Source organism: Eubalaena glacialis, chromosome 1, assembly GCF_028564815.1.
Source record: "Eubalaena glacialis isolate mEubGla1 chromosome 1, mEubGla1.1.hap2.+ XY, whole genome shotgun sequence".
Taxonomy (NCBI): domain Eukaryota; kingdom Metazoa; phylum Chordata; class Mammalia; order Artiodactyla; family Balaenidae; genus Eubalaena; species Eubalaena glacialis.
The window spans coordinates 219424351-219451824 of NC_083716.1; the positions used below are offsets into that span (position 1 = coordinate 219424351).

At 48.2% G+C, this 27474-nt stretch overlaps 1 protein-coding gene across 1 annotated transcript in view; it reads right to left on the reverse strand.

The window, feature by feature from the left end:
• Positions 1-27474, reverse strand: part of MARCHF4 (membrane associated ring-CH-type finger 4) — a 99316-nt gene that overhangs the window by 13625 nt on the left and 58217 nt on the right. Inside the window, exons 2-3 of the mRNA XM_061204832.1 lie at positions 8887-9042; positions 3243-3435 (exon numbers count right to left, since the gene is read on the reverse strand). Coding sequence (XP_061060815.1) covers positions 3243-3435; positions 8887-9042 — 349 coding nt within the window. The remainder of the gene's footprint in view (positions 1-3242; positions 3436-8886; positions 9043-27474) is intronic.

The window sequence follows — 27474 nt, forward strand, 5'->3', positions numbered from 1 at the left end:
GAGGCTCCACCTGATTTTCCCTTCCAGAGAGCCCTGAAAAGCTGATATTTTTACACCCACTTTTGCAGTGCTATGTGTTCCCCCCCACACGCCAACTGACCAGAACATGGCAGAGGAGAAGAAGTGTCTCGTACTTGAACTTCACCCTTACAACCACCATCATTACTCTTGATCATCATCATCATCATCAAAATCATCATCATCGCAACCAGCACAAGAATGTGTGCTTTCCAGCTCTTGCCTGTCACCTCCCACTCTCTTAACTACATCACATGTTACTCCCTTTTTAACTTTGTCTCCCAGCATTTTCTCCTAGGGACAGCATCTCCTAAAAAAAACAAAAACAAAAAACCCTGAACTGAGAGCCCTACCGTGCTGCCTGAATTAGCCTAAGACAAATTCTTCAGTCTCAGAGTTTCACCGTCTGAAAAATGGGAGGAATAATCATTGCCCCTGGGGACACGCTTCTGAAACAGAATTAGCTCCAGTTAGGATCAATAAAATAATAGAGCAGTCTGAACTTTTTAAAGGTGAGATAGTCTAAATATAAATATATCTGACCACTTTTGGACGGCACCAAAAGCGATTAGGGTCCCTATGTATTCCCCTTCCGTCCGATGGCTGTCTCCAAGCAGTCACTGGCTGCCAGAGCAGAATGGAGAGTTCATGGTGTGGCTGTACACCTGGGAAATGATGTTTTCCTGAAAGCTTGGAAGGAAGGACAACAATGTGAAAACTCTCAGTATATGGCTCACTCGGCTTCTCCCATAAATGGTGTGACTGAGTGCCACATGTATACAAGAAGAGAGAGAAAAGTGGGCCGGGGGGAGGCAGGTAGATAGAGGAGCCAGGAAGAGACAGAGGAGATGGTGCTGAGGAGCCCTCCTCAGGGGAGGCACCATGAGCACCAGGCAGGCCAGAGCAGGGGTGCTGGGTGGCTCAGAGCCCCAGGGAGCAGGCCTGCGGTGAAGGCCCCTCCTGTAAGTGCGCCCAGGTGCGCTCAAAGTCATAGGTGGCATGTGTAGGTACTCCATAAGTGACTCTGCAGGATTCCTGGTATCTGATGCGAGGATAATGGAAAGAGCGTCAGACCGCCAGTTGGGAGACCTTGCTTCTAATCCCAGCTGAGCAATCTTGAGAAGATTACTTCCCTTCCCTGGGCCCCTGTTCTCTCAACTTCAAAACAAGGGAGTTGCACTGGTCGATCACATGACCAATTCTCTTCTATGTCCAGTTCTCTCCGTTTTCAAATCTATGGAGCCCTGACTGGGAGATGGTATTTATGCTCCTCTCTCTCACCCACGCTCCCTCCAGGGGAGGAGCTTATGGGTGACTTCATTGGCCCATGGGCTGTGGGCAGAAGGGACAGGGTGCCAGTACTGAGCAGAAGCTTTGAGAAGCGCTGCGAGTTTCCACCCATACTCCTGTGCTCCTGCGCTTGGCTAGAAGAATACACCCCAGTAATCCCTGCTCCTTTAGCCTGGGCCCCACCATGAGGAGAAGGCCTGAACCCAATACACAGTCAGAAGCTAAGTCCAGCCAAGCCCAGCAGAACCAAACCATCTTGCAGACCCATGAATGGGACATAAATGCTTGTTGTGAGGCAGTGCGATTTTGGAGTTGTTTGTTACTGCAGCCAAAGCTGATCCATACACCATGTGACAGGAAAGCATAGCTCACAGATGCGCACACCAGGGACTGATCAAAAGCCTGCCTGAAGGAGAATGAAGGGCAGCTGGAAGGGCCCCTACGGGAAGGCTTCCACTGCTTCCCCCTCCATGCCAGAGCCACACACCTCCATATGGAGACACACCTGGTTTTTGGCATCAACAGCCTGTGCCTCAGCAGGAGTAGGAAAGGCGTCTGGTAGGAGAGGGAACTAAATTAGAATGCCTCAAAGTCAAGTTCCTCCCCATCCACAGTCCTCTCTCTTCCACAGGTCCCCAAGCCTGGGCGGTCTGTTTCTTTCACTGCCTATGTGCCGTAATTAAAAGGCTCTTGAACTTGGGGGTGGAGGTTCCGGTTTAGCCAGCAGGGAGAGGCAGCAAGATGCTTAGACAAGTTTACAAGTTCCAGCATCACTGGTCTCTGGCTGCTGTAATCAGTATGCAATTCTCCAGGCCTCTCTGATTCCCAGTATTAAAGGACCCCAAAGAAAATGAACACCCTCTCAGCCCAATTCTAGCTAATAGATGTTTTCTTGCCAAACAGAGTAGTGTAGCATATTTGACATAATACACAAACTGATGTGCGGCGAGGACAACTGTGGAACTCTGGTACTCTCAGTGCTGCAGCTAGGGGGTAACCTGAGAGGTCCAGGTTGGGGTGTATGACCAGGGCTTAAGCATGCTTCATTCACTCAGAGAAAACCGGGGTCATTCCCCACCTCCTCAGTCACTTGAATGAAGACTTCAGAGTTGACAGCCACAGTCATCTGTTGGGAAAAACAAAGAGCCCTCCACCAACCAACCTAACATAATGGAAGAGGAGGGAATGTACATTTGGGAATGGTGTAAGGGAACAAGCAGGAACTGCAGTGGTGGGTTTCCAACCTTTTGCTAAAACACTGAAGGTTTTAAAACAAAACCTTACCTGGAACAGACACATATATAAACAGATGAAAGTGCAGAAGCTCAGGGTGAAGCAGGGGTGAAGTTTCAGAGCCTGTCTGTATAGCATTTCATTCTCCACTCCTAAAAGTGGCTCCTGAAGTTGTGTGTGGAACCCCAGAACTATATACACTTTGCAAACCACTAGGCTAGAGAAAGCTTGGGCATTAATAGGCTTAAAGAAAGCTGGGAAAAAAGGGAGCAGGTATCATCATGGCTGTTTCTGGGCATCTTGCTGTGAAGAGAACGGAATTAAATGTATAGGCATGCTTTGTCATGACTTGGCAATGGTGGTGCACACAACAGATAAGAGGCCTTCCACAACTTGCTTGAGGCAGGTAGACTGACCAACCTACCTTTCTCAGGTACTTTTAGGACAAGGCTCCTTATTCTTATCTTCAACTGGGAAGGGCAGATTTGCTTGGGAAAGACCTAGATCTTCCTCCTTTGCTCTGCCTCCTCCTACTCCCTACTCACCCCTCAAATCTAAGCCACTGGCCCCTCCTGAGCTCACAGGTCTCAAGCCTGGTGCCATCTCTGCTTTGACCTTCAAGAGGGAGGGACCCTGAAGGATATGTCTAATGCATCAGTATGCAGCTCCCCATTTCCAGTAGAGACCAGCCCCAGACCCACCTATGCACACCACATCCATGAATCCATACATCCCGTAGCAGATCTGGAAGAGGAGGTCTTGGCGCTGCCATTTTGCTGAGGGGCTGAAGGTCGACCAGATGAGCCAAGAGATACTGGCGATGAGGAAGAGGGAACCCAGGATGGCGGCTGCAATCTGAACCTTCTCAATGACTGTCAGAGAGATGGCCTGCCACTGCAGAGAAGAGAACGGCGGGTTAGCGGTTGCTTGGATGCCCTTACCCCATGTCCATCCCATTCCCATCCCTCCTCCTTCTGCTGTCCCAGCCTCTCGCCTCTGGATTTAAACCTGGGCTTTCCAACTTGTCATGCGATGGCTATTTTTGCAAGTTTCTGAGGCTGACACTGTGCTTTTGATGTGGAGGAAATCTGTATCACACTAAATGATCAGAAGCCATTACAGGGAGGGGGTTCTGGGCGGGCATGGCTGGGAAGGAAGGCCTTTGTGGTTGATGAGGATACAGACAGAAAAATGGGAAGAAAAAGTGGAAATGCAGAGTGTAGGTGGTGTTCTGGGTCCCCAGAATATTCTTTTCTGAGCAACATATTATTTTCTCACTAACAGGTGCTGAGAGGGCACAGGCCTTTTTTTTTTTTTCTTTTTTTCACTTGTTTTCTACAACAACACTTGGCATGTCATTTAATATACATGCTAGAGATTACCAATTCAACAGACAAAGAGAGGACACAGGATGTGGGGGAGAGGTAAGAAAAACAGTGTAATTTACTGACCGTATATGAACACTGAGATTTCAGGGTTTTTTTAAACAGAAAAAAGCACTATGCTAATAGCAGTATTGATGGATGGGTTGAAGGCTAGGGTGTGGGTGGGTTTCCACTCCAAAATTCTATGAGTCTATGGCTGGTCCAGGTAGCATAGGCCTAGATGAGCCATGAGTTGGATTTTAGTTTGGAATTTATTCATGCTCTTGCTCAGCAAATATGTACTGGTTATTCTCTGTGTGCCAGGTATCCTGCTAGGTGCTGAAGACAAAGCAGTAAGCAAAAACATACAAGACTTCTGCCTTCACGGGGCTTTTCATCTAGGGAACACAGACAACCAAATAATTCTTTACTACAGCAATCCATCTGGAGTAAGAAAGGGAGGTACATGGCATGTGAGAGCCTACGATAGGGGATTTCACTTCCCAGAGGAAGCAATGAGTTGATTGGGAATTTACTGGGCAAAGAGAGGAGGGAAGCATGCTCCAGCAGAGGGAAGAGCATGTGCAAAGGCCCTGTGACAGAAGAAAGCATGGTGAACATGAAAACCTGGAAGAAGACCAGAGAGGGCGGAGCAGAGAGCAGGGAGTATGGGGTGAGACGACTGGGAAAATAAGAAGGGAAGACCACGTGGGAGCTTGAAGAACATGCACAGATTTTTGACTTTATCATAAGAGTAAACATGATGCTCTTGAACAGTTTTAAGAAGGGAAGTGATAGGATCTGGTTTGGGAAGGTGGAGGGAAGGACTATCTCCTGATTGTAGCAGTTTGCATAATGCCCTGCAGAGAGCACCCCCAGAAGGCAATTTCAGGAGACACTTCAGGAGGCATTTCAGAAGTCTCAAGGAAAGGCGGACAACCTTCCTTCTGCCAACAGTGAGCCCTCCCTGCACATTAAATGGCCTGGATGGAAGCACTGATTCTGGCTCCAGCCAGGACTGACCAGAGGCCCCTAAGGAGCTGTAACTACTGGAAAACATTTTGCTTGCTAGTCTAGATGTAGGACATTAGCCTTTGCACTTAATTATACAAATCGCATCCCATCACAGGTAATTGGGCCTTTACATTTTCCACTCTCCAGCCTAGGCTTACACACAACAAAGGCATTTTCCAGAAGATGGCCTGATCCGACCGACTCCTCTCATAGACGACAAATGCTTCTTCCAGAGCCTGCCTCACTGTCTGTGAAGCGCTCCTGACTGAGCTTTTTGTTTCCACCACTGTGACATCAATACCCTCCCTTTCTGCTCCAGACTTCAAAAACCCCAAATGGAGAGGCACAGGAAGCTCCCCTTAATCCCTAAAGCCCCTTCCTACCAGCCCCTAAGCCACCTGAGGAAACTAAACAGCGCTCCCGACTACAATTTGAAGCAGGAAGAAGAAAGAACAGGACAGGGTGATGTGCACAAGGCTCTCCTCCTGTCTGTCCGACGGGAGGCTCCACAGAGCTGCAAGGAGAAAGCAGAGGACAGGAGAGCTCTGCAGTCTCCCAGGGAGGCTGGGAAGGGGAGAAGGGCTCCAGAGGCACCAGCCTCTGCCACCGCCAGACCCCCAGAGCTTCGTCCCCAGCGAGATCCTGATCGCAGCGTCCTGAGACTTCTCCGTGCCCTGCTGTGCAGCAAATGGAGAGACAAAGAGGAAAGCGCGTGAAGACGGGAAGATTCCTTCCTTATAACAGGAAGGGGAAGTGAGCAAGGGCCAGGCGACCCAATCCTAGCCCAGCTCTTCTCCAGCTTGTGGACTGTGACCTAGGAGAAGTCAATAAATCATCAAGGGGCTTCCCTGGTGGCGCAGTGGTTGGGAATCCGCCTGCCAATGCAGGGGACACGGGTTCGAGCCCTGGTCCAGGAAGATCCTACATGCCGCAGAGCAACTAAGCCCATGCGCCACAACTACTGAGCCTGTGCTCTGGAGCCCGCAAGCCACAACTGCTGAGCCCGTGTGCTGCAACGGCTGAAGCCCGTGCACCTAGAGCCCGTGCTCTGCAACAAGAGAAGCCACCGCAGTGAGAAGCCCGCGCACCACAATGAGGAGGGGCCCCGGCTCGCCACAACTAGAGAAAGCCCGTGCGCAGCAACAAAGACCCAATGCAGCCAAAAATAAATAAATAAATAAATAAATTTACCAAAAAAAAAAATTATTAAAAAAAAAAATCATCAAGACTTCCAAAAAGTAGAGATAATTGGTCCCTCCTGTTTCCTAGAATATTGTGATGGTTAAGTGAAATTAATCAGTGCTCTGAAGGGTACACGCTGCCATCATTTCTGTTCTTCATTATGTTTCAGCAAAAGTACAGCTATGCATGTCAAGGTGGGGCTACTTATAACTGTACTTAGCAAACTCCGTGCTGGGCACTGCAGGGTAGAGGTTAAGGGCCAGACTCAGAAGTCAGACCCCTTGGATGTAACCCTGCTCCACCAGGGTGACCTTGGACAAACTGCTGACCCCTCTGTGCCTCTACTGTCTCATCTGTAAACTGGGAATAATAATAGTACATTGGGTCGTTTTCAGTATTAAATGTGATAATATATGGGAATACCTAGAAGAGTGACGGGTCCCCAGTTAGCACTAACTAAATGTTCATTAATACGATTGCAGTTCAGGTGTAGCAAAGAGGGTGAGAAGCAGCCACAGAACCTTGAGACCACAAGGCTACCCTGAAATGTCCCCTTTCTCAAGGGGCTCTTTCTAGAAACAGAGCTTGCAGAGGGTCACTGAAATAACGTGCTGTCCTGTCCGCTGTTTCTCACAGCATTGCACGGGGCATGAACCAAGAGGTGAGAGATCTGAGACCTGGAAGAAACTTTCCTACTCTGACGGCAGAGGTAGCTCCGGCACCCCGTCCATTGCTCTGCTCGCTCGTGGCAGGGCCTGCCTGCTCCATCCTGCACCACAGATGGTCGGGCTGGCCTGGGAGAGCAGAAGTTGCCCCACCATGGCTGAGCAAGCAGCCGTCTCACACTTGGCTGAGCCCGAGCCCAGGACGTGCAATTGGGACAATCCGGGCCACAGTCACACAACACTGCTGCTGGTCCAGACTACATCCTTCTTCTGGTACTATCTGGAAAAGTGAAACGGCATTTACTGAGCACACACCATTGACTGCAATGGTCCACTCACAATCCAGAAGTAACAGAATCAGAGAGTCTCCAGTGACTAAAAACTCACAGTTAAAGACACGGTAGTAACTTAAGAATAAAGCCATAGATCAAATTTGTCAATTTGATCTGCTAACCAGATCAAATTGCCATCTGCTAACCGCACTTATGAGATTAGAAGGACCTTTTCTTTTCTTTACCCCCAGGAAAAAGTTATCCCTAAATGGTTCTTCATTTTTTGTGTCAAGGGCTGATTCCTGTTTATGAGCCAAGGGGGCACTTGGGGGTGGGCTTGTGGGTTTGGACTCTGACCCTTTTCCAAGGTTTGAATCAGCTGAGAAGGAAGGGAAGAGTTAAGGCACTCCAGGGCGTGGAGTCAGCTGCCTCACGGCACTGCTATTTTAAGACACTTCAAGATTTGGGAATGAATGGCTAAAGATGGAACCAGCGCAGGTAGAAGCACTTCTTATTCTGACCCCTTGGTACACTATCAGGATGGCCGAGGTGCCTGAGGGCTCTAATGCCTCCTTCCGGAAATAAGCCTCCCTGCTGGCCCGCATGTGTGGACACTGCAACTCCCGGTGTTTCCAGCTGCCCTTCATGCAAAGATCCCATGCCCCCATCACCCCCAGAGCACTCGCCCTCCTGGGGCTGCAGGATTGACTCTCTCCCACCCCCTAGGAGAGGAGGAGAGAGACAACGGTGCCAAGCTGCTGGAGTTCCCACCCTCACTAGCGTGCTGGTTAATTGATTACGTGGCAGCTTAACTGGCTGACCATGCGTTTGTTGAGGTATTTTCAGAAGCAAAGCGCTTTCTCTCTGTATGTGCCTCGCAGGGGGAGCTGTGTGATTTGGAGGATTTACGACGCGGTGCAGGGCCTGCCAGCTCCTTGGGGGTGATGGATGTGTCCAGGCAGGGCGGGAGGGGTCGGGGAGGACGGTGGGGGGGCCCTCAGTTCTGACAGGTCCAGCCCTGTGTGAATCTGTTTTGCAGAGCCCACCCGAGCCCCGGCCCTCCTGCCCTTGCCCTTCACAGACAGCTCTTCAGAGTCTCTCCCATTTCTTTCTTCCTTCTTGGCCCCTCTTCTCCTTTCCTCTGCTTGCCTCTCCTGTCTCTAGTCCCTTGTCACAGGAAGGATGGTCTGTGGCCATCCTTCAGCAACATCAGCATCATTCGATAGCTCGTTAGAGACTCAGGCTCTCAGGCCCCACCCCACACGCCTGAATCACAGTCTGTGTTTTGACAAGGTTCCCGGTGAATGATACATTCAAGTTTGGGAAGTACCACTGAGTCTCCTCTCTCTTTGTTTCTTCTTTTCCGCCCTTAGCTTTATCACTGTCTTTCTCCTCACCCTCCCACCCTATCTTTTTCCCCTCCTGCACTCGTCTGTCCTCTGGTCTTTCTTTCTTGATTTTTCCTCCCTCCTTCCTTCCCTCCCCTCTTTTCTTCCTATTCCTTTTCCTTATCTTTCTGATTTCATCCATTCATTCAGTCATCCATTAGCTCACTTATTCTCTCTCTTCCATCTGATTCTCCACATTTCTTTACTTCTGCATCTATTTCTCTCTCTTGACCCCAATCCCTTTCTCCTCTTCTGGCTGAGGCTTAAGAGAAAACACAAAAATTCTTTCATCCCCTCCTGCCGGGTTGCCATCCGCGGTCTCGCCCACCTGGCCCATCTCGTTCTTTTTCTCCAAACCGCCCAGACTCTAAGGTGAAGTCGTCCTCCCGCCGAAAAGCAGCGGCTGTGGGAAACCCCGGGCCGGAGCCCCAGCGTCCCAGCGGGCAGCCCCCGGTTGTACCTGCAGAGGGTTCTTTGTGCTGATGGCGATGACGTGGTACTTGTAGTAGCACAGCTCGCAGCTCCAGCAGCCCCGCTCGCTGATCCACTTGATGAGGCAAGGCTGGTGCGTGCACTTGACCGAGCCGTCGCAGCGGCACGGGCTCAGCAGCTCCCCCTGCAGGGAGAGAGGCGGAGGGTGGTGAGGCCCGAGCCCCGCCGTCTGGGGGTGGCGTTGGGGGTCTGGCCGCCTGAGTGCTGGTTTGCCCCCCAGCCCTCCCCGTCTCGGGGCAGGCCAGACCACAGGCTTAGCTGGGAGGCCCCAGACACTAGGGGGGGAGGCCTGGGCTCCAGATCCCCAGCTTCCGTGAAGTCAGCTAACAATTCTGAGCCCGGCTCCTACTCGGTACTGCCTAAGTCCTAGGGTTTCTGCGGAAATGAGTCGGGGGATTTCTGCGGAAGCCCTCTGCCATCCAAACGGGGTGTCAGCCTAGATAGGCTTCTCTTTAAAGGCTCAGCCAGGGGTCTCAAACTCAAGTGCTCTCAGGGCCAGACAGGCAACACAAGAGACAGAAGCCAGCTGGTGGGAATTAGGACGGATTGGAGGGCCCAGACCCCAGTGAAAGGGACAGCCATTATCAGCTGTACATGTGGGAATCTAGGTGGCACTTTTTAATGTAAAATCTCCCCATAGTCAAATGTCAACAGCGAATCCAAGTTTTGAATACAGTATATTGTGAGGATCATTTTGCCTGGGTCCGGAGCTCTGGTCCTGAGCTTTTGCGCTCTTCTGAAGGACAGCCCGTAGAGACCCAGGTCCCCTCTGTGAAGCCTCTTGCCCGTGGCCCCAGAGTGACAAAAACATAGCAGGCAGGCCTGAATCCTGGGGACCTAGGAGGCTGGGCAGGTGCCCTCTCTGAAGGCCTGGGGCCCTCTGGGCACGTCCCTCGGGCCTGGTTGGGAGTGACTGGGAAGCCCAGCCTGGGGCAGGCCTCGAAGCAGGGAGGCAAAGACGGTGGCTGGATTTGAAGCCCCTTGTGAGTGGACCGCAGAGCTGGGCTCAGTCTCCAGAGCACCCTGCGACCATACGTCCCATGACCACGACTGAAGCCTGTGTCTGCTTCCTGCTGGGCCTGATGCTGCGGCCCCAGAGTGCCTCCTTGAGCCTCCCTCCCTGACTCCTCTTCTCTCCTCTCCCCTCCCTTTCCCCTCTCTCCTCCTGTGTGTTCTTTTTCTCCCTCCTCACTCAGGGTCTATCATTTCTTCTCGCTGACTCCTGTCTACCCAACGCCTTCATATACCTTCTCAGGGACTTTAGCAGTGGGGGCCCACCCAACTCCCCAACCTGTGCTCCCTTCTGATCTATCCCGTGGCCTCCCCCTTCCTTACTTCCTATGCCCTCCCTCCCCCAACTCATCTATTTTGGGAAAATGTCTTCTGCCTCACTCCTATCAAAGGACCCAGGAGCTGCCATGTACAGCCCCATTCCCTACGCCCCACGCTGATGTATTTGGGATATGGCCACTTAAGCCATGTCTCTGTTAGTTTGGGGATTTCACTATTCAGGAAACCACATCTTGTTCCCAACTTTGAATAAGCAGGCACAGGCGCTCCTGACCTATAAGTTACAGAGCTTCATTTGTATATTTAATCATGCTCTTGGCTGTAGACTGTAGAACCTGCCATTTTCTCCCAAGATGCTTGGAATCATCTTTCCCTTTCACTTCAACTTCTATCATTCAAAGACTGCCCCTTGGCCTGGATGTGTTCTAGAGTGTCCTTTGTCACTTGGTATACCTGTCAAACTGCTTCTCTGTCTTCATGATGGTTCCAAAGCCACCTCCTATGGGGAGTCATCCCTGATTTCTCTAGGTTGAGTGCAATGCCTTGATCACTGAGGGCCTTATCAGCACAACCTTATGAGGCTCTCTGCATATGCCTGTCTACCTCCCAGAGGAGCCCTGGAAGGCAGGTATTGGGGGGGGGTCATTCATCTTTGCACCCCATCCCCCCAGCGCCTAGCCTACTCTCAGCAGGTCCTCAACAATCTTTGTGTTTGAGTGAGTGAAAACATAAGTCAGGCGTCTGCCCAGGTTTCCTGCCTGGCCCTGAGGAACGGGGATGAGACTGCCCACTCCATAAGAACGGGAACCATGTCCATCTTGTTGACCTTGGGACCCCAGCACCTCACGCAGTGCCCTATATATGTACAATGAAGGAACATGGTGGCAGAAATGCTCAGGGTGCCTCATCCCCATAAAGTCCTCCCTGGTTCCCCACTCTGATCCTCCAGTGTTGACAGGCACCCTCACTGTGGCTGAAGGCCTGGAGACTTCCTATACCCACTGTGAGAGCACTTCCCCATGTGTCTCTGGGTCACTACACTGTGACCCCTCACAGAAGCAATATGTATCTTATATCCATATTTGCACCCTTAGCACCTAGTACAGTGCCTGAAACAATTAGACAATCCATCCCACTTTTTTTTTTTTGTGGCCGTGCCCCGCAGCATGTGGGATCTGAGTTCCCCGACCAGAGATCAAACCTGCGCCCCCTGCAGTGGAAGCACAGAGTCTTAACCACTGGACCGCCAGGGAAATCCCACACTCCATCCAATTTTAACAGTGCAGTGCACACACAGCTGTTTGATGTATAAGAGGTTTTGCTCCTCTAGGACATGGCCAGCCTCTGGCTCCAGGTGGGCAGCGGTGGCTCCAGGGAGAGAAGTAGAGCAGGCAGGAGATGCCCACGTTGCCGGGCACTCACCACAGCCATTGAGGCCCTTGGTATTGAGAAACTGCTGTGTGGTTCTGAGAAAAAAATAGGAGGGGGAGGTTGGGGAGAGGTGCTGAGGGAGAGGCCAAAGCCCTCATTATTCATGGCAGTATTTCTTAGGCTCGTTAATTCTAAAGGATGAGCTGGGTTTGATTAATCGGGTTGTTAAGCAGCCATGTCAAATTGCCAATCAAGTAAGAGACATTACTTCCGGTCCCTGGCAACGGTGCCAAGCAACAGCAAGGGCTGTTCTCCTTGCTTTCCAAACGGCAGCCATGAGACAAGGGAGGAAGAGCCGCTGGCCAGGCATATCTGATAACAAGACCTGGGATCTCCATCGTGGCTCTGGATGTGGGACCATCACTGGATCCCCCGAGTTATCTGGAGAAGGAGGGAGCATGACCTGGTCTGGGCCCAGTGCCTGGCCACAGGCCAAGAGGCCAAAGGTATGCAGTTTCCCCTGGAGCTCCCAGTCCCCCACGCTTTCCCTTGGCACCAGACAACCCAAAAGGCAGGATAGGGACTTGCTTTCGGTGCCGCAAATATTAGAAAGCAAGGACACCAAAGCTGTTAGAAAAGTTTAACTTTGATGAAGGAAGCAATCCAGGATTTTAGAAGAACCTGCAGAGAAGCTATTTTAACCTTGGCATTCACGTAAGTTTTTTATTTTATGATTTAGCATATTTTTATGTACATTGGGGAGGAGGGCCGTAATCTTTTTTGTGTTTAGGGCTTCTAAGAGGCCCGAACCTGGACACTGTACCGTCTTTGACTGGTCAACCTGTGCTTCTTCAAGAAAGGAAAAATGGAAATGAGCCAACAGCCAGCCAGGTTCAGGTTAGACTGAAGGAAGGTGTTCTTTGCAGTAAACTCTATTAAAAGTTAAAATGGTGGAACGTGGAAATTGAGGTGATAAACATCTCTCAATATAACAGAGACCCCTATTGAAGAGAAAGGTTAAATGACCAACTCAAGATTACTCAGCCAGGGACTTCCCTAGCGGAGCAGTGGTTGAGAATCTGCCTGCCGATGCAGGGGACACCGGTTCGAGCCCTGGTCCAGGAAGATCCCACACGCTGCGCAGCAACTAAACCCGTGCGCCACAACTACTGAAGCCCGCGCGCCTAGAGCCCGTGCTCTGCCACAAAAGAAGCCACCGCAATGAGAAGCCTGCACACCGCAAAGAAGGGTAGCCCCCGCCTGCTGCAACTAGAGAAAGCCTGCACACAGCAACAAAGAGCCAACACAGCCAAAAATAAGTAAATAAAATAAATAAATTTAGTTTTTTAAAAAAGTGGTCACTCAGGCAACCAGTGGCACGGCCAGAATGTAAAGCCGGGTCTTTCTGACATCAGACTCTGAACTTCTCATCACACTCTGCTCATGGCCCCCTTGCACGTGGGCTCCTCCTGTCCCTCCCGCACCTGTGCCCATGGGTCTCTTCTGTGTCTCTCCCTCCCTGGTCCAGCTCCAGCCCTTCCGCCAAGCCTCCCATGACTGCCAGCTACAGACCCATCCTCTCTCCCTGCATCATCACCCACAGTTTGGCCCTTAATCAGTCTTCAGTTGTTTCCTCTGGGGTTTGGGGTGCTCCTGCATGACCCATAGGACTGGGCACGTCATAGTTGCACAATAAAGGTGCATTTACTGGTAAGGCAGAGGACAGGCCCCTCTGACCCAGCTCCTGAGGGTCCAGCCTTTGGGCTGGAGGATTATTACAGACTTGTCTGCAGCGTTCAGCAAACTCCGCAGCGCAGAGCAGCTCATTAAATGCAAAGGGCACCAGACACTTTCTCAATGAACGGCTTGGAGCTTTGGGGCCCAGAGACCACCCTGGGAATGACTAAGGCAAGAAAAACGGATCTTCTCTAATCCCCGGGCCCCCATGGGACACAGTGTAAGGGACAGGTGAAGGGCATGGTTTTGGGAGACCAAGTCCTTAGGTTTAAACGCCTCTTCAGCTCTTACTGGCTGTGCAAACTTGGGCAAGTCTCTTAACCTATGTGAGGCTCTGTTTCTTCATCTTTCCTTTGCAGGCAACTCTTACCTCCTCAAAGCCTGGCTGTAAGAATGGAGTGAGATCATGCATGCAAAGTGCTGGACACAGAGCCTGGCCCAACTAAGTCCTCTTGTGAAAATATTCCAATTCGAACTCGCCTTTCCATAGGACTTTAGTTTCATAGTTTTTTTCTACTACAACTCTAATCTATGCTCCGATGATCAAATAGGTAAGACGGGAGCCATGCCTTAAGTAAAGGGTCAACTAAGCCTAGAGGGAGGTTGAGATAAAAGAAATGCCTAAGAGAGTCCACCCTGGCGAGATGGGTAAGGGGTCAGGATACAGGTCTCCCTTCTGGCCCAGGACTGTCCTCTGTGTTACCAGGGATCACTGAGAGTGTTTGGGGGCCCTCTTTCCCTGGGGAGGCTGAACAGGAGGCCGCTTGGATGGGTTAAGTGGGGTCATGCTAGAGGCAGGACAAGGTTGTCCATAGCCCTTGGCTGTGGCTGAGCTGGCGTGTGGGGAAGAGAACAGGATGGATTTTCCTTGCTGCCAAATAATACAGCAAGCTGCAGGCGCAAGACTCCAGTCATTTCTCCATTCACAGATTTCTTTCTGTTTATTTCTGCCTTGCTTCAATTTTTCTCCCCTCTCAATCTGAAAGGCCTTGCTTCTGGAGTCCTTAGGTTACCTAGTTGCCGTGGCAGTGGCAGGTAAGCCAAAGACTTCCCCTTCCACCCACATGGGCACCAGGCATCCTTGCCACTGAGCAGAAAGAAAAAAATAGTCTAGTGAAGCAAAGACAGCCCCAGTCCTGCTGTAGTTTGCAGCTCTGGGAGATCAGAACAAAGGAAACAATAGCCTTGGGGTGCAGTTTAGGGACATTTCCCTTTATTGAGACTAACATGGTGGTTAAGAGCTTGGACCCTAATCCCAGACAGATTCGGGTATACCCAGGCTCTTATAATCTGTGTGACCCTGGGCAAGTTGCTTAACCTCTCTGGGCCTCATTCAATCATTCGTTTATTCATCAAATATACATCTAGTATGTTCCAAGTTCTTTTCTAGGTGACAGGGATACAGCAGTGGATGCTACTAATCAAAATTCTCTAGTCAAGAGGGACAGACACTTTAAGACGATAAACAAGTAAACTATAAGTACCTGAGATGTTGTTATATGCTATGGAGAAAAATAAGCAGGGAAAAGGAAAATGGAATACCAGGGAGGGGACAAGTTGAAATTCTAAAAATGGGGACATTTGAGTGAAGACCTGAGGATGATGAGGGAGCAAGCCATGCAGGTATATGGGGCTGGGCAGAGAGAACATCAAGTGCAAAGGCCCTGAGGCAGAAGCATACCTAGCATGTTCTAGGGACACCAAAGAGGCTGGTGTGTCTGGGCTAGAGTGAATGGAAGGACAGTGATTAGGACATGAGGTCAGAGGTATAATGGGGATCAAGAATGGGGGACAAGTCAGGCAAGGCTTGTGGGCCATTTTAAGGACTTGGCATTTTTTGTGAAGGAAATGGGAAATCATGAGCTTGTTTTGAGCAGAGGAGAGTGACATGATCTGACCACATGTGACAGGATCCTTCTGGCTGCTGTATTGAAAATAGACCAGGAGGAAGTACGGGCCAAGTAGGGAGCCAGGAGGCTGTAATCCAGGCGAGCGGTGATGGTGTTTTGGACCAGTAGGGTAGCAATGGAAGTTCTGAGAAACTTCTGGGTATATTTTTGAAGATAGCAATGGAAGTTCTGAGGAAGTTTCTGGGTATATTTTTGAAGATACAGATATTAAGATTTGCTGATGGATTGGGTGTGGTGGATGAGAGGAGAAAAGTCAAGGATGATGAAGATCTGAGCAGTGAGAAGGCTGGAGTGTTGCCTTCAGTTGAGATGGGAAAGACTGAGGGGGGGCAGGTTTTGGAGGGTAGATTGGGAGCTCATTTGGAGATGTGTCAATTTTGAGATGCCTGTTAAATATCCAAGTGAAGACATGAAATTGGGATGGCAATATATATTTGTCTGGACTTTAGGGGAGAGGTCCAGGCTCAAGATATACCTTTGAGAGTCACTGGCATACAAATGGTGTTTAAAGCCACGAGCCCAGGAGTGAGTGCAGGTGGGAAAAGGGAGGGATACCAGGGCTGCTTCCTGGAGGATGCCAAGATGTCAGAGCTTAGGAGATCGGAAAGAACCAGAAGAACCTGAGAGGGAAGGTCAGTGGGCTGAGAAGAGAATGTGATGCTCCAAAAGCCGAAGAAGGAGACAAAGTCTTTCAGGAAACAGGGATCCCTGTCAAAAGCTGCTGTTGGGTCCAGTTGGATAAGAACTGAGAATTAACCATGGATTTGGCAAGTTTTCTTTCTATTTCTTCCATTTTCTAGATTAAGCAAAGCCATGGACTGAGAGTGAAGGTGGTGGAGGAGGTGCTGGAAGTCTGAGAACTGGCATAAAATAGTCATCTGGGAGAGTTGTAAGAGTGATTAGACTAGAGAAATAAGTAGAATTGCTGGCAGCACTGAGGGTCCTTTCTATTAAAGTAAAATGGCTCATCTGTGAAACTGGGGGAGGAGGGTAGTAAGAAAATATATTTAGCACCCTGCCTGGCACACAATAAGGTCTCAGTAAATGCTAGGCGAATATGGAAAGGGTTATAATAGAGGTTATGGCTGATCTCCTTGTCTCTAAGGCCACCTTCTCACCTACTTCAAACACTGATCAATTTCTTTCCTTCCTTTCTCCCTCCTTTGAATAAGATTCCCTTCTTATTAATAATCCTAATGTTATAAACATCTCATAGTTCTAACAAAGTGCTTTTATAGACATTATATCATCTACTACCTCAATAACTGAACGAGGCTAATAATTATTTCTCCTGCTTTACTCTATGAGGGTACCCACTCAGAGAGGTTGTCACTTGCTCAAAAGAAAGGCAGGGTAAGGCTCTGAAACCAGTTCTGTCCATCGGGCTGCCCACACCCACAGCATCTCTGCCCACTCCCGTGACCCCTGCCTCCCATCCCTTCTCCCACCCCCAGCAGCCTTGTTCATCGGATCCTTACCCTTCCAGCCCTGACAAAGAGAGGAGGCCTCGCTGAATCCCTGTTAATGTAGAAACGCAAAGGCAGAAACACTTTTCCCCTTTGCCCCTCTCCTCCGAACCCAATTCCAGGCAGTGGTCACCGGGTATTAACTGATGTGGTGGTGAGGGGGGACAGAGTGGCTCTAACTCCCCCTCTCACTCCCTCCTCTCACTGCCTCCTCCCACTCCCACCCTTGGCCGGAGGGAGACACTTGTTAAGTCAAAATTAAGAGTCAGTGATTTTGGGGAGTTCCCTGGCGGTCCAGTGGTTAGGACTCGGTGCTTTCACTGCCAAGGGCTCAGGTTCAATCCCTGGTTAGGGAACTAAGATCCCGCCAGCAGCATGGCGTAGCCAAATTAAAAAAAAAAAAAAGGAGACATTTTTATAAGCATAGGAATGCATTAAAGTTTCCTCTGAGATGTGGTCTGTATTAAGAAGGAAAGTTTCACTTGCCTTGTAGATGCTCCACTGTGCAGACTCAGAGGACCCAACGCCTTAAAATCAGAATTTCCCCTCTTGAGTGGAGTGGAACCTGTGTGTATTGGAGTGGGAGGAATGGGCACAGGAATAGGAAAGTTCACTGAGATTGTGGAGGCGCATTAGGAGGAATGCCAAGGAAAGTAGAGACTCCTCAATGTCCATCCTAGGTAGTCTCTATGAGGAAAGATAGTTGACAGGGAAAGCAAAGAACTGTTTGGTACCACTCCCGGGACTCCACATATTCTGGGGGACCAGCTGACAGGAAGGCTTATCCATAACACATCCTCCCAACTTTATGGGCACCACCAAACTGGTCCGTGATATCGACCAACTATCTGTGTAGCTGTGATCTGGGTAGGGGGAACAGAGCTGGGAGGGAGGAGACAAACGGGGAACACAGGTGGGGCCAGTGAACAGAAGGAAAACCTAGAAGCTTTCAGTGTCTTCTTCCTGCAGGACACCAGGCAGTGATTTCTTGATTCCACAGACGGGAGAGAGGTCAATGTACCCTGGAATTGGGATCAAGAAAGATGACCTATCATGAGGACCTTCTTACCAGCAAAGGTTGTGGTAGATAAACAGGAGGGGGTGTGGCTCCTGCTGTCCAGGAGGGTGATAAAGCAAGTTTCCCCCTTATCTCTGGGAGGCAGGCTGATTGACATGATGACCTTCAAAGATCCCCATGGCCCTAGAATCCATTATTATATACAGACAAGCCATTCTGAATTCTCTGCATGTTGTGTCAGGCAGTGTACAGGCAGCAATTTGTTTTCTGGATGTAGCCATTTCTGGCCACTCATCCATAGCACTTTACACGCTCCCTTTCCAGCCAGGCCAGGCCCAAGCTTCTCACTTCCCCTCTCAATGGCACCAAGGCCAAACCCTGGCTTTAGGAGACCCACAGTGTGTCAATACCGGTAGAGTAAATAGAGAATTGTTGCAAGATAATTCGATTTAAAAAAGAAAGACTCTATTGCTAAGTAGAAAAAAAAAAAAGATTTAAGGCCTTAATGAGCTCTAGTTATCTACACTGAATTCAATTAACCACATAATTATTTCTAGTTCTCTCATACCAGCAGCTTACTTTCACAAACACACCACACACACACACACACACACACACACACATAACCTGCCTCCCTCTTCATGGAAAATTTTCCAGCTTTCCTGTTCATCAGTTCAAAAAAAGGGATACAAAAAGAGACATGGAAAACAAACACACAAACCCAAACCAAACCCTCCAAACCATGTTTTTCTATTTTCATGATAATTATTTTATTCCTGCAGTGCTTTTCTCCCTTATGTCTGGTATAAGACAAATGTACCTATTCCCTCTAACTGTCTCTAAATTTACTCAACTGGTACTAGAAAGAAGAACTTAACCTTACAATAATTGAATTTAAATAACATCCAATTCCGTAAAGTCAAACATGATCAGCATAATAAACAAACCAAGTGCCACAAGGGCTGGCAGAAAGAAAGAAGGTCATATTTTATGTGGATATTCATAATCATATCCGTATTTCTAATGACCTAAATGTGCCATATACTGTCCATGTATCTTTCTGTATAACTTACCATTACCATCGCCATTGTTACCAAAGAGCTAAAATTAAAGGCTGATTTGCCCTCAGTCCTTTGCCTGACTTAATAGAAAAACATAACTTTGATAAACCTTGCTGGCCAGAATTGGGCTATTTGCATACAGCAGTGGGCTGGGCCTGTTTCCGAGGTTCCAGGCCACCAGGCTGAAATTTCAGAGATTCCAGGTCACCGTGTTCTCTTTCTTTCCCACAAGTCAGGCCAAGCCAAAGGCACAAGTCAATGGCAAGGTGAGGGCAATTACTCAGTCACCTCCTGCTAACTGCCTTCTTCTTACAGGGAGAGGGAAGGATAAAACAGATACCCCAGCTCTCCATCCACCCAGATGTCTCAGTGTTTCATAAGACCCCTCCCTCCCCAAATCTTCTTCCCTCACGTGCATGTGTTTCTACCCCCTGATATGGGGTAAAGAAAAGGTCTTAAGCTATGAGTGTTTACAGCTACCACTCCTCTTTCAGGTAAGGCTGTGAATTTGTGTGTTCATAGCCCAACTGAGAGCTTTGCGATGCTCTTGGGGAAGAAGGGCAGAGAAGGAGGGCAGAGTGGCTAATATCTGTGTAATAGAGAGCTTAGCAAGGAAAGGGAAGTATGAGGGGGAAAAGGAGATTTTTGCCCTATAATTTCCTCTGCCTGCTTTTTAAAGAGGCTGCAGTAAACATTGAAATGCTTTTCAATTCTTTCTCTGTATAGGACTTGTATTTCTACTTCATGACGAACTTTGTTCAGATTATATTCCATTTAGACTGAAAAACCTGAAGCCCAGAGAGGGCAGTGGCCTTTCCTAGGGTGGTGCAGTGGGGCAACACTGAAATAGGAAAAAATGACAGACATCTCCCTCCCTGGGTTCAGAGCTTCAAAGAGTCGGTCCCACATCCCTTGATATTGATGCCTCTCACCAGGCGATACCCATTCCAGAGTCTGTTGAAAGTTCAGCCCAGTTCTTTTCACACCTCTCAAGGAAGTGTACTATTCCTGAAGTCTTGGCTCCAGTTCCCCGTCAGGAATAAGCCCGCTAAGGAGAATTGGAATTACTACGGCGTGTGAATAGATGCCAGTCTGTTGACTCCAAGCTTCTGCTAAGCTGCTCCAAGTGGTTGTAGCTTCTGTCATCTTGGCAGTTTTACTTTTTCTTTGAAAGAATTCTGTATCTCTTACTTCTGGAGCTGGGAAGGGGCGTGGTCTTCAAAGACCTTCCTCTCCATCCTCCAGCCTCTGGTCAGACTGCCTGTCAAGCACCATCCTTGGCAGATGGGGTTCTCCTGTTTGAGATAACGCAGGGGAGGGGGACCCCAGAGTCTCCGTGCTTACCAGTGCTTCCAGGCTTCCCTGTCAGATCCGTATTATGAAAACCAATGCAGGACAAGGCCAGAGCTTACGGAACAGCCTAAGCCTCTACACTTAAAGACTGGGGGGATATTGATGGACCAGCAGTGCTTCCCTCCAAAAGATGCTGACTGTAGCCCACCGTCTCCTTTTAGGAGCTGTTCAGTGTCCTTGGTCCTCCGGCACCTGCCCAGGAGACACACACGCTAGGAAACGCTTCCTCAGACCTACCCAGATGGGGCTTCCCTGGTGGTGCAGTGGTTGAGAGTCTGCCTGCCAATACAGGCGACACGGGTTCGAGCCCTGGTCTGGGAGGATCCCACATGCCGCGGAGCAACTAAGCCCGTGAGCCACAGCTACTGAGCCTGTGGGTCTGGAGCCCATGCTCCGCAACGGGAGAGGCCGCGACAGTGAGAGGCCCGCGCACCGCGGTGAAGAGTGGTCCCCGCTCGCCTCAACTGGAGAAAGCCCTCGCACAGAAACGAAGACCCAACGCAGCCAAAAATAAATAAATAAATTAATTAAAAAAAAACAAAAACAAAAACCTACCCAGATTCTCAGCCTTCACCATGGTGTTTAGGCCTGATTTCATTTAATTAATGGTGGTATGTAAAACATTACTTCCTTTTACTTGCCTTTAAGAAATCAAGACTTGTTTCAAAACAATTTTTTTTCTGGGATTTGGCAACCCAGTCCATGTTCTCTCTCTCCTTGTACTTCATGACTGTTTAAAACTTTATCCATCTTCCCCTCAGCAGCGGTCCCTTCAACTGAAAAATTCTATTTTTAAATCCTATTCTCATGTCATGCATCATTTCAGCCACTTTATTTCTAGACCTTCACCAGTCTCGTAGGTTTTTAAGGTAAGTTTCCCTGCTACGTCCAAGACAGCCAAGGATCCACATGTCTGGAGGCTGAGAGAGAAAAGGCTATATCTTAAAAATATAGAGAGATTTATAATAAATCAAAATTTTCCTCATAACTATAGCCCCCCCATGCACACATAATTTCCCCCAAATCAGGATCATAATTTACAACCAGTATTTAAATTGTATTTTTTTTCTTTTTTTTTTTATACTTTTTAAAAAAATATTTATTCGTTTATTTATTTGGCTGCACCGGGTCTTAGCTGTGGCACTCAGGATCCTTGTTGCCACATGCAGGATCCTCGCTGCAGCATGTGGGATCTTTAGTTGCAGCACGTGGGATCTTTAGTTGCGGCATGCGGGATCTAGTTCCCTGACCAGGGATCGAACCCGGGCCCCCTGCATTGGGAGTGCAGAGTCTTAACCACTAGACCACTAGGGAAATCCCTAACTTGTAGTTTTTCTTTCACACTATGTCATGAAAAATTTCTCATGGTGATCCATGATTTTGTGCATCATATCCATGATTATTTCCTTAGAAGACAGGAATGAATGGAATTACTAATTCAAAGGGCATGGACATTGTTAAGGCTCTTAATACATTCTGAAGGCCAAACTGGTCTTCAGAAAGACAAGCCAGTTTCCATCCATATTCTTACAATGTGTCTGTACCTGTTGCTATTGGCCCATATTTAAGGTCTTGTCTTTTCTCCACATTCTCATGAACAACTGTCAGTAGTGCCATGACTATGACCGTGAGAAGGAAGGCCCAGAAATGCAGGCAGTCTCCTCCTCTCTACCTTTCTTTCCACTGTAGGGAAAGCACAGGAGGTGGCTTCAGGATTGGGGCTGAGTCAGGAATTTACAGCATTGCAACCGAGGCAGTCTTCGGGGAGAGTCTCAGCCATGAAAGAGAACCAGGGGGCACCTAGCCAGCTGGAGGCTGCAGAATCTTAGCCTGGGTGCTGTGGGGTATTCCTTCTCCAGGGAACCGGTAGATGATAGGGATGACTCAGAGTATTCTTGTCAAGAGTCTCAGCATGGCCCAGTCTCTGAGATGGCAAACTACGAGGCTAAGGCACTTGGGTCTGAAGGGCCCCACTCTTAAGACCCTGCACCTGGATAATTGCCCACCACTTCTCTTTGAGATTCCTACATATGAGAATGCCACACCCTTGTATGACTGGGCAACTTTGTTGTTAAAAACGTATCATAATCTAACCTGTATTTTCCCTGCTACAATTTCAGCCTTTTCCTATTTTTTCATGACAAGTGGATGACGCACATGCTTTAAGATCAAACAACTTCTGACTCTGCCATTTATCAGCTGTATCAGTTGGTTCAAGCTGCTCTTGCATAGGAACCCCAAAATTAATGGCTTAAAATATAACCATTTATTATTTTTCACAAGGCTATAAGTTGGCTGAGGGGTTCTGCTGATCTGGTTTGGCCGGTCTTGGCTGGGCTCGCCCATGCATCGTGGAGTTGGCTAGACTCTGGCTGATCTAGGAGGGGTGGTCCACCTCTGCTCATATGTTTCTTAGCATCCAGTAGGATTGCTCAGCTTGTTCACATGATGGGGCAAGAGTTCCCACCAACAAGAGAGGGCAAGCCCTGATGCACAAGAACTTTTAAAGCCTCTGCTTACATCAAATTTACTAACGTTCCATTGGCCAAAGCAAGTCATCTGACTATTTCAGAGTCAGTGTGAGTAGACACTACAAAAGGAAGTGTCTACAGGGAAATATAAAGATCTAGGGCTGTGGCTTCCCTGGTGGCGCAGTGGTTGGGAGTCTGCCTGCCAATGCAGGGGACACGGGTTCGAGCCCTGGTCTGGGAAGATCCCACATGCCGCGGAGCAACTAGGCCCGTGAGCCGCAACTACTGAGCCTGCGCGTCAGGAGCCTGTGCTCCGCGACGGGAGAGGCCACGATGGTGAGAGGCCCGTGCACCGCGATGAAGAGTGGGCCCCGCTCGCCGCAGCTGGAGAAAGCCCTCGCACAGAATCGAAGACCCAACACAGCCAAAAATAAATAAATAAATAAATAAAATTTAAAAAAAAAAAATATCTAGGGCTATTTGTACAATCAATCTATCACGTTAGCTCTGTGACCTTGGATAATTTTCTTAACCTCTCTGAGCCTTAGTTCCATCATCTGTAAAAATGCAGTTTTTGTAAGATCCATGCTGTAATAAATGTAAAATATCTGGCACATAGCAAACTTCCCATATGTATTAATTTCCTTCTCCTTTTCCACCATTTTGACTTTCTTTTTTTTCTTAAATGCATTATTCTTATGCATTACCTTCCACGTTCAAAGCTTCAACATAGAAACACTAAACGTTATACCTGTGGCTTCTGTTGAATCCCCAACTCCTAGCCTGTGCTTAAGAGAGTAGGCTTTCAATTCATTCCAATGATTTGGAATTTGTGTAAAGGAATCAAGGAGTCTCCCCTTCCCTTTATTCCTGGGATTGTGCAGTTGAGAGATGATCTCTGGCTCTCTGATCCAACTCCGTTCCCAAGAGTGAAGTAGAAAGGGTTAACACGTTTGCATTAACTGATGACTCTGAGTAGAGGCAACAAGATGGGGAATCTCCATTTCCTAATTTAAAGGTGGCCTTGGGTATAGGATAAGTATCCTGGCCTCCCCTTAGCTAATCAGGCTCCAGAAGAGACATTAATTGCAGCCAGTCCGTCCTGCTGGGGAGACCCAAAGCTGCCAGCTCCCTTGCTGGGAATGGAATAGAATTTTAATTGGCTGTGAAAGCATCATGGCAGGAGGTGCACAATAGAGTTGGTCCTCTCCCCCAAAACAGGTGAGAGAAGCTTCAAGGGAAAGGCCCTGAGGAGGTGCATGGCAGCAAAGACCCACCACATTCAGGGGTCATCCTGGCTGCAACACCACTGTTCCAGTTCCAGGGCTGGACTCCAGCCAGGGTCAAGGACTCTCTCACACAGTGCACTTGGGGTGGTCAGCACACGAGCACCAAGCCTACAAACCTCATCTCTGTGCTTCCCCTGACTTTCACGAGAGAAGCACTACATAGTTACTGTCACTTGTATAACCAAGAAAACCAGTATCATCCACCTCAAAGAGCCCTCCATATGTAAACTTATCCCCCCAGTATGAGTGTGTGCATGTGTCCATTTGTCCATTCGTGTGGTCTGAAGCAATGGCACAACATTCCTGTACTGTAGTTTCAGAGCAATGTTAATATTTTTTTACTTAAATAAATTAATGTGATAATGTTGGGGAAGACATGTTCTGGTGGCAATGCGTGTGCTCTTTCTGCCATGGCAATTCCTAGAACACACATATGGGGTGACGTGTGCAGGTCAGTGGACGTGACTATGAAAAACAAAACAGTGTGAGTTTGTTAGTATAAATACACAAAGATGCATGGTGTGGTTTGGGGGGACTACTGGGCAAGTTATTTAACCTCTCTGTACCTTACTTTCTTCATCACTAAAATGAGGGCAATAGTAGTACTTACCTAATAGGACTGTTGGAAAGAATAATCAGATTTAAAAGCTTAGAATAATGCAGAGGCTCAATAAATCTGTTTTCATGATTACTTTTAGTGAAGTGGGAGTGGAGCTGGTCATTGACCCACCCGTGCTCTGTCGACCTAGTGGTATAATGAACTTGTTGGCGAAAAGCAAAGCAGAAAAAAAAAATTACACAAGCGAAATCAATGCTTTCAGAAAACTATTTTGTGAGATAAAAGCTTGTTAGATATTCAGAATTTTCAAGGAAACTGTGCTACATTAATACTTTAAAATGTAAAGCAATAAAAAAATCATTTATAGCTACTAAAAAGTTTTATTGTATATTTGGTTTTTATTATCAAATTTTTATTGAAAGTTTATCACAATTTCAGTTATGGGAGGAGAGATGCATTGAAGGAGACTGTTGAAAATGGAATTTTATAATTTATAAAGATATGAGGACAAGCTTCTAGTTTTTAACCAACACGCACACATACACACACACACACCCCCCTCAGTTTCTACTCTCACTGCCCTCTCCCCCTATTCATACCTCCTATCTCTTCATTGGGAAATAAAACATCTTTCTGGTTTAAGCTCAGGACATAGGAATGAAAATGGAATAAAGGAAGTGACTAATACACAGCATCCTCTCTGAAACGGTGAGAACTTCATCTCCTTAAAAAGCAGATGAAAATCCTTGACCTTTGGGAAAAAGAGCCAGAAGAAGATGGAATTTTTGCATGATTTTAGAAGACAGAACAGGTTATTGGAAACAGCCCTTTCTGCCACCGAACCTGGTCCCCAGATCACAACTGGGTGTCCAGGCTCCTGTGCCTAATCTCTCCCAACTTGGACCATTTATATTTGGGAAATTAGCAGGACAGCCATTTAAAGAAGTAATTGGTTGCACAAATCAGCTCACCCCTTCAAGGGATGATTTTTCTCACGTTTCTTGAGTCTGCAATAGATTGGCAGGGTCCGTGTAGAGAGAGCCTGGTTTTTTCTCCGCTGTCCAAGGTACTGAAAAGCATGGCGGGGCCACTTGGCTGGGGGTAAGTTTACAGACGGCAGGCAACGCTAGTGTCCCAGAGAGTGCCGGTGCCCAAAGTGGGTGCATCCCTAATGGTGTAAGAGATGAATAAGAAGCACCGGCTTTGAGTCCTGGCCCCTCCACTTGCCGCTGGGCAAGTCTCTTTCTCTTTCTGGGTCTCTGTTTTCTCATTGTTTAAATGGAGGACATAGGATTAAATAATCTCTACCAGTCTCTGACAGTGTCTGACTTTTTAAGATTCTATAAAGGCTCTGTACATGCAAAACAACTCAACGTGAGTCTAGGAATTGCTTGAAAGTGAGCTAGGCCGAAGGCATAGGGACGGGAGCTCTTTGTAACTGAAGTGAGCACACTCCACGGACAGATGAAGAGAGCTACTGGAAGTGGCACAATAACCACTGGAAACTCCATGCCCATCTCAGAGCTCTGAAGCAGAGGATCCAGAGAGAGCAATTTATGGTTGTGCATCTGTAACGCAGCAGAGGGAGAGACATGTAGCCATGGGAATCCTCAGGGCACTGGAAAGATTTGCTCCTTAGAGTGGAGAAGGGTAGGTATCTATTGCTTGACCCAAATTATTTTTAAAGAGTATCTGATTCACTTCTTCATGCCCCCATGTCACTAAGCAAGCTTCTTATCTTTTGTTTAGCTTCTCAGCTACATAAGATCCTACAACAAGCTCCCCTTGACGTGGGGACATAAGCACTCTAGGTATTGAAAAGGAGTGTCTTACACTGTAAATATAAATCAACTTTCTGATCTCTATCTTGGTTTTTTACAAGTTTTCCTGGCCTGAATTATGTCTTTTCAGAACATGATCACCCAGAGCAAAAGGTCATTAAATCAAGGTTCAAGACTTCCCTCAGCCCAACCTTGCAGGAGGGGAGTGGGGAGAGCAAAATTATTCTTATGGTTGGTTGTCCCTTCCTTCCTCTTTCTTCCTGAACCCTCATCTGACAAAAGAGATGAATTACTCCTGATATGTATATTATGTAAGGTAAATATCATTTTTTTGTTTTTATTCTGTTGTTTTTGTCTTTGCTTTTTAAATCCTCATCAGCCAAGTCTGTCTTAGACTGTAGGACAGTGTGGAAAACATTCACAGAGTCCATGGAAACCATTCAACTCAGCAAGTAAGAATGCTATATGTGCCACTTCTAATCATTCACCAGCCTCTCAGTGACAAGGAGCTTACTATCACATCCATGATGTCTACCCATTGCATTTTTAATAGCTCCAATCAGTGAATGCTTGTGGGAGGAATGATAAATATTAAGTTGCAAGCTGCAGGAGGGCAGGGCTGTGTGCAAGCCATGATGAAGAGGCATTACAAAAGATTGGAGGATGATCAGGAGGTATGGCAATGTACGTCTGTACTGGGAAGAGCGGTATGTGTGTGGAGCCAGGAAAGGGGATAGGCAGATGTAAGTTCAAGGTTGTACACTGTGGGTTTGTCTGAATGTTCATGTGGTCATGGTGCCTTTTCCATCACCTCTGCAACAATTTCCCCCATTACCTGTCCCACCTCCCTCTTCTGGAGGAAAACCCTATCCCTATTCACCATAAGCATCACCTTTCTTGCCCTGACTCTAACTCTCAGACAAAAATGCCAGAGGCAAGAAAAATGGAGGAGAGGCAAAGAAAAAGAGGGGGAAATAGATTGAAATAACCAAACAGGGGAGCTTAGGAGCTGCTAAAAGGCTCACCAAGGGGGACTTCCCTGGTGGCGCAATGGTTAAGAATCCGCCTGCCAATGCAGGGGACACGGGTTCCATCCCTGGTCCTGGAAGATCCCACATGTCGCGGACCACGAAGCCTGTGCGCCACAACTACTGAGGCTGTGCTCTAGAGCCCGTAAGCCACAACTACTGAGCCTGCGTGCCACAACTACTGCAGCCCACATGCTTAGAGCCCGTGCTCCACAACAAGAG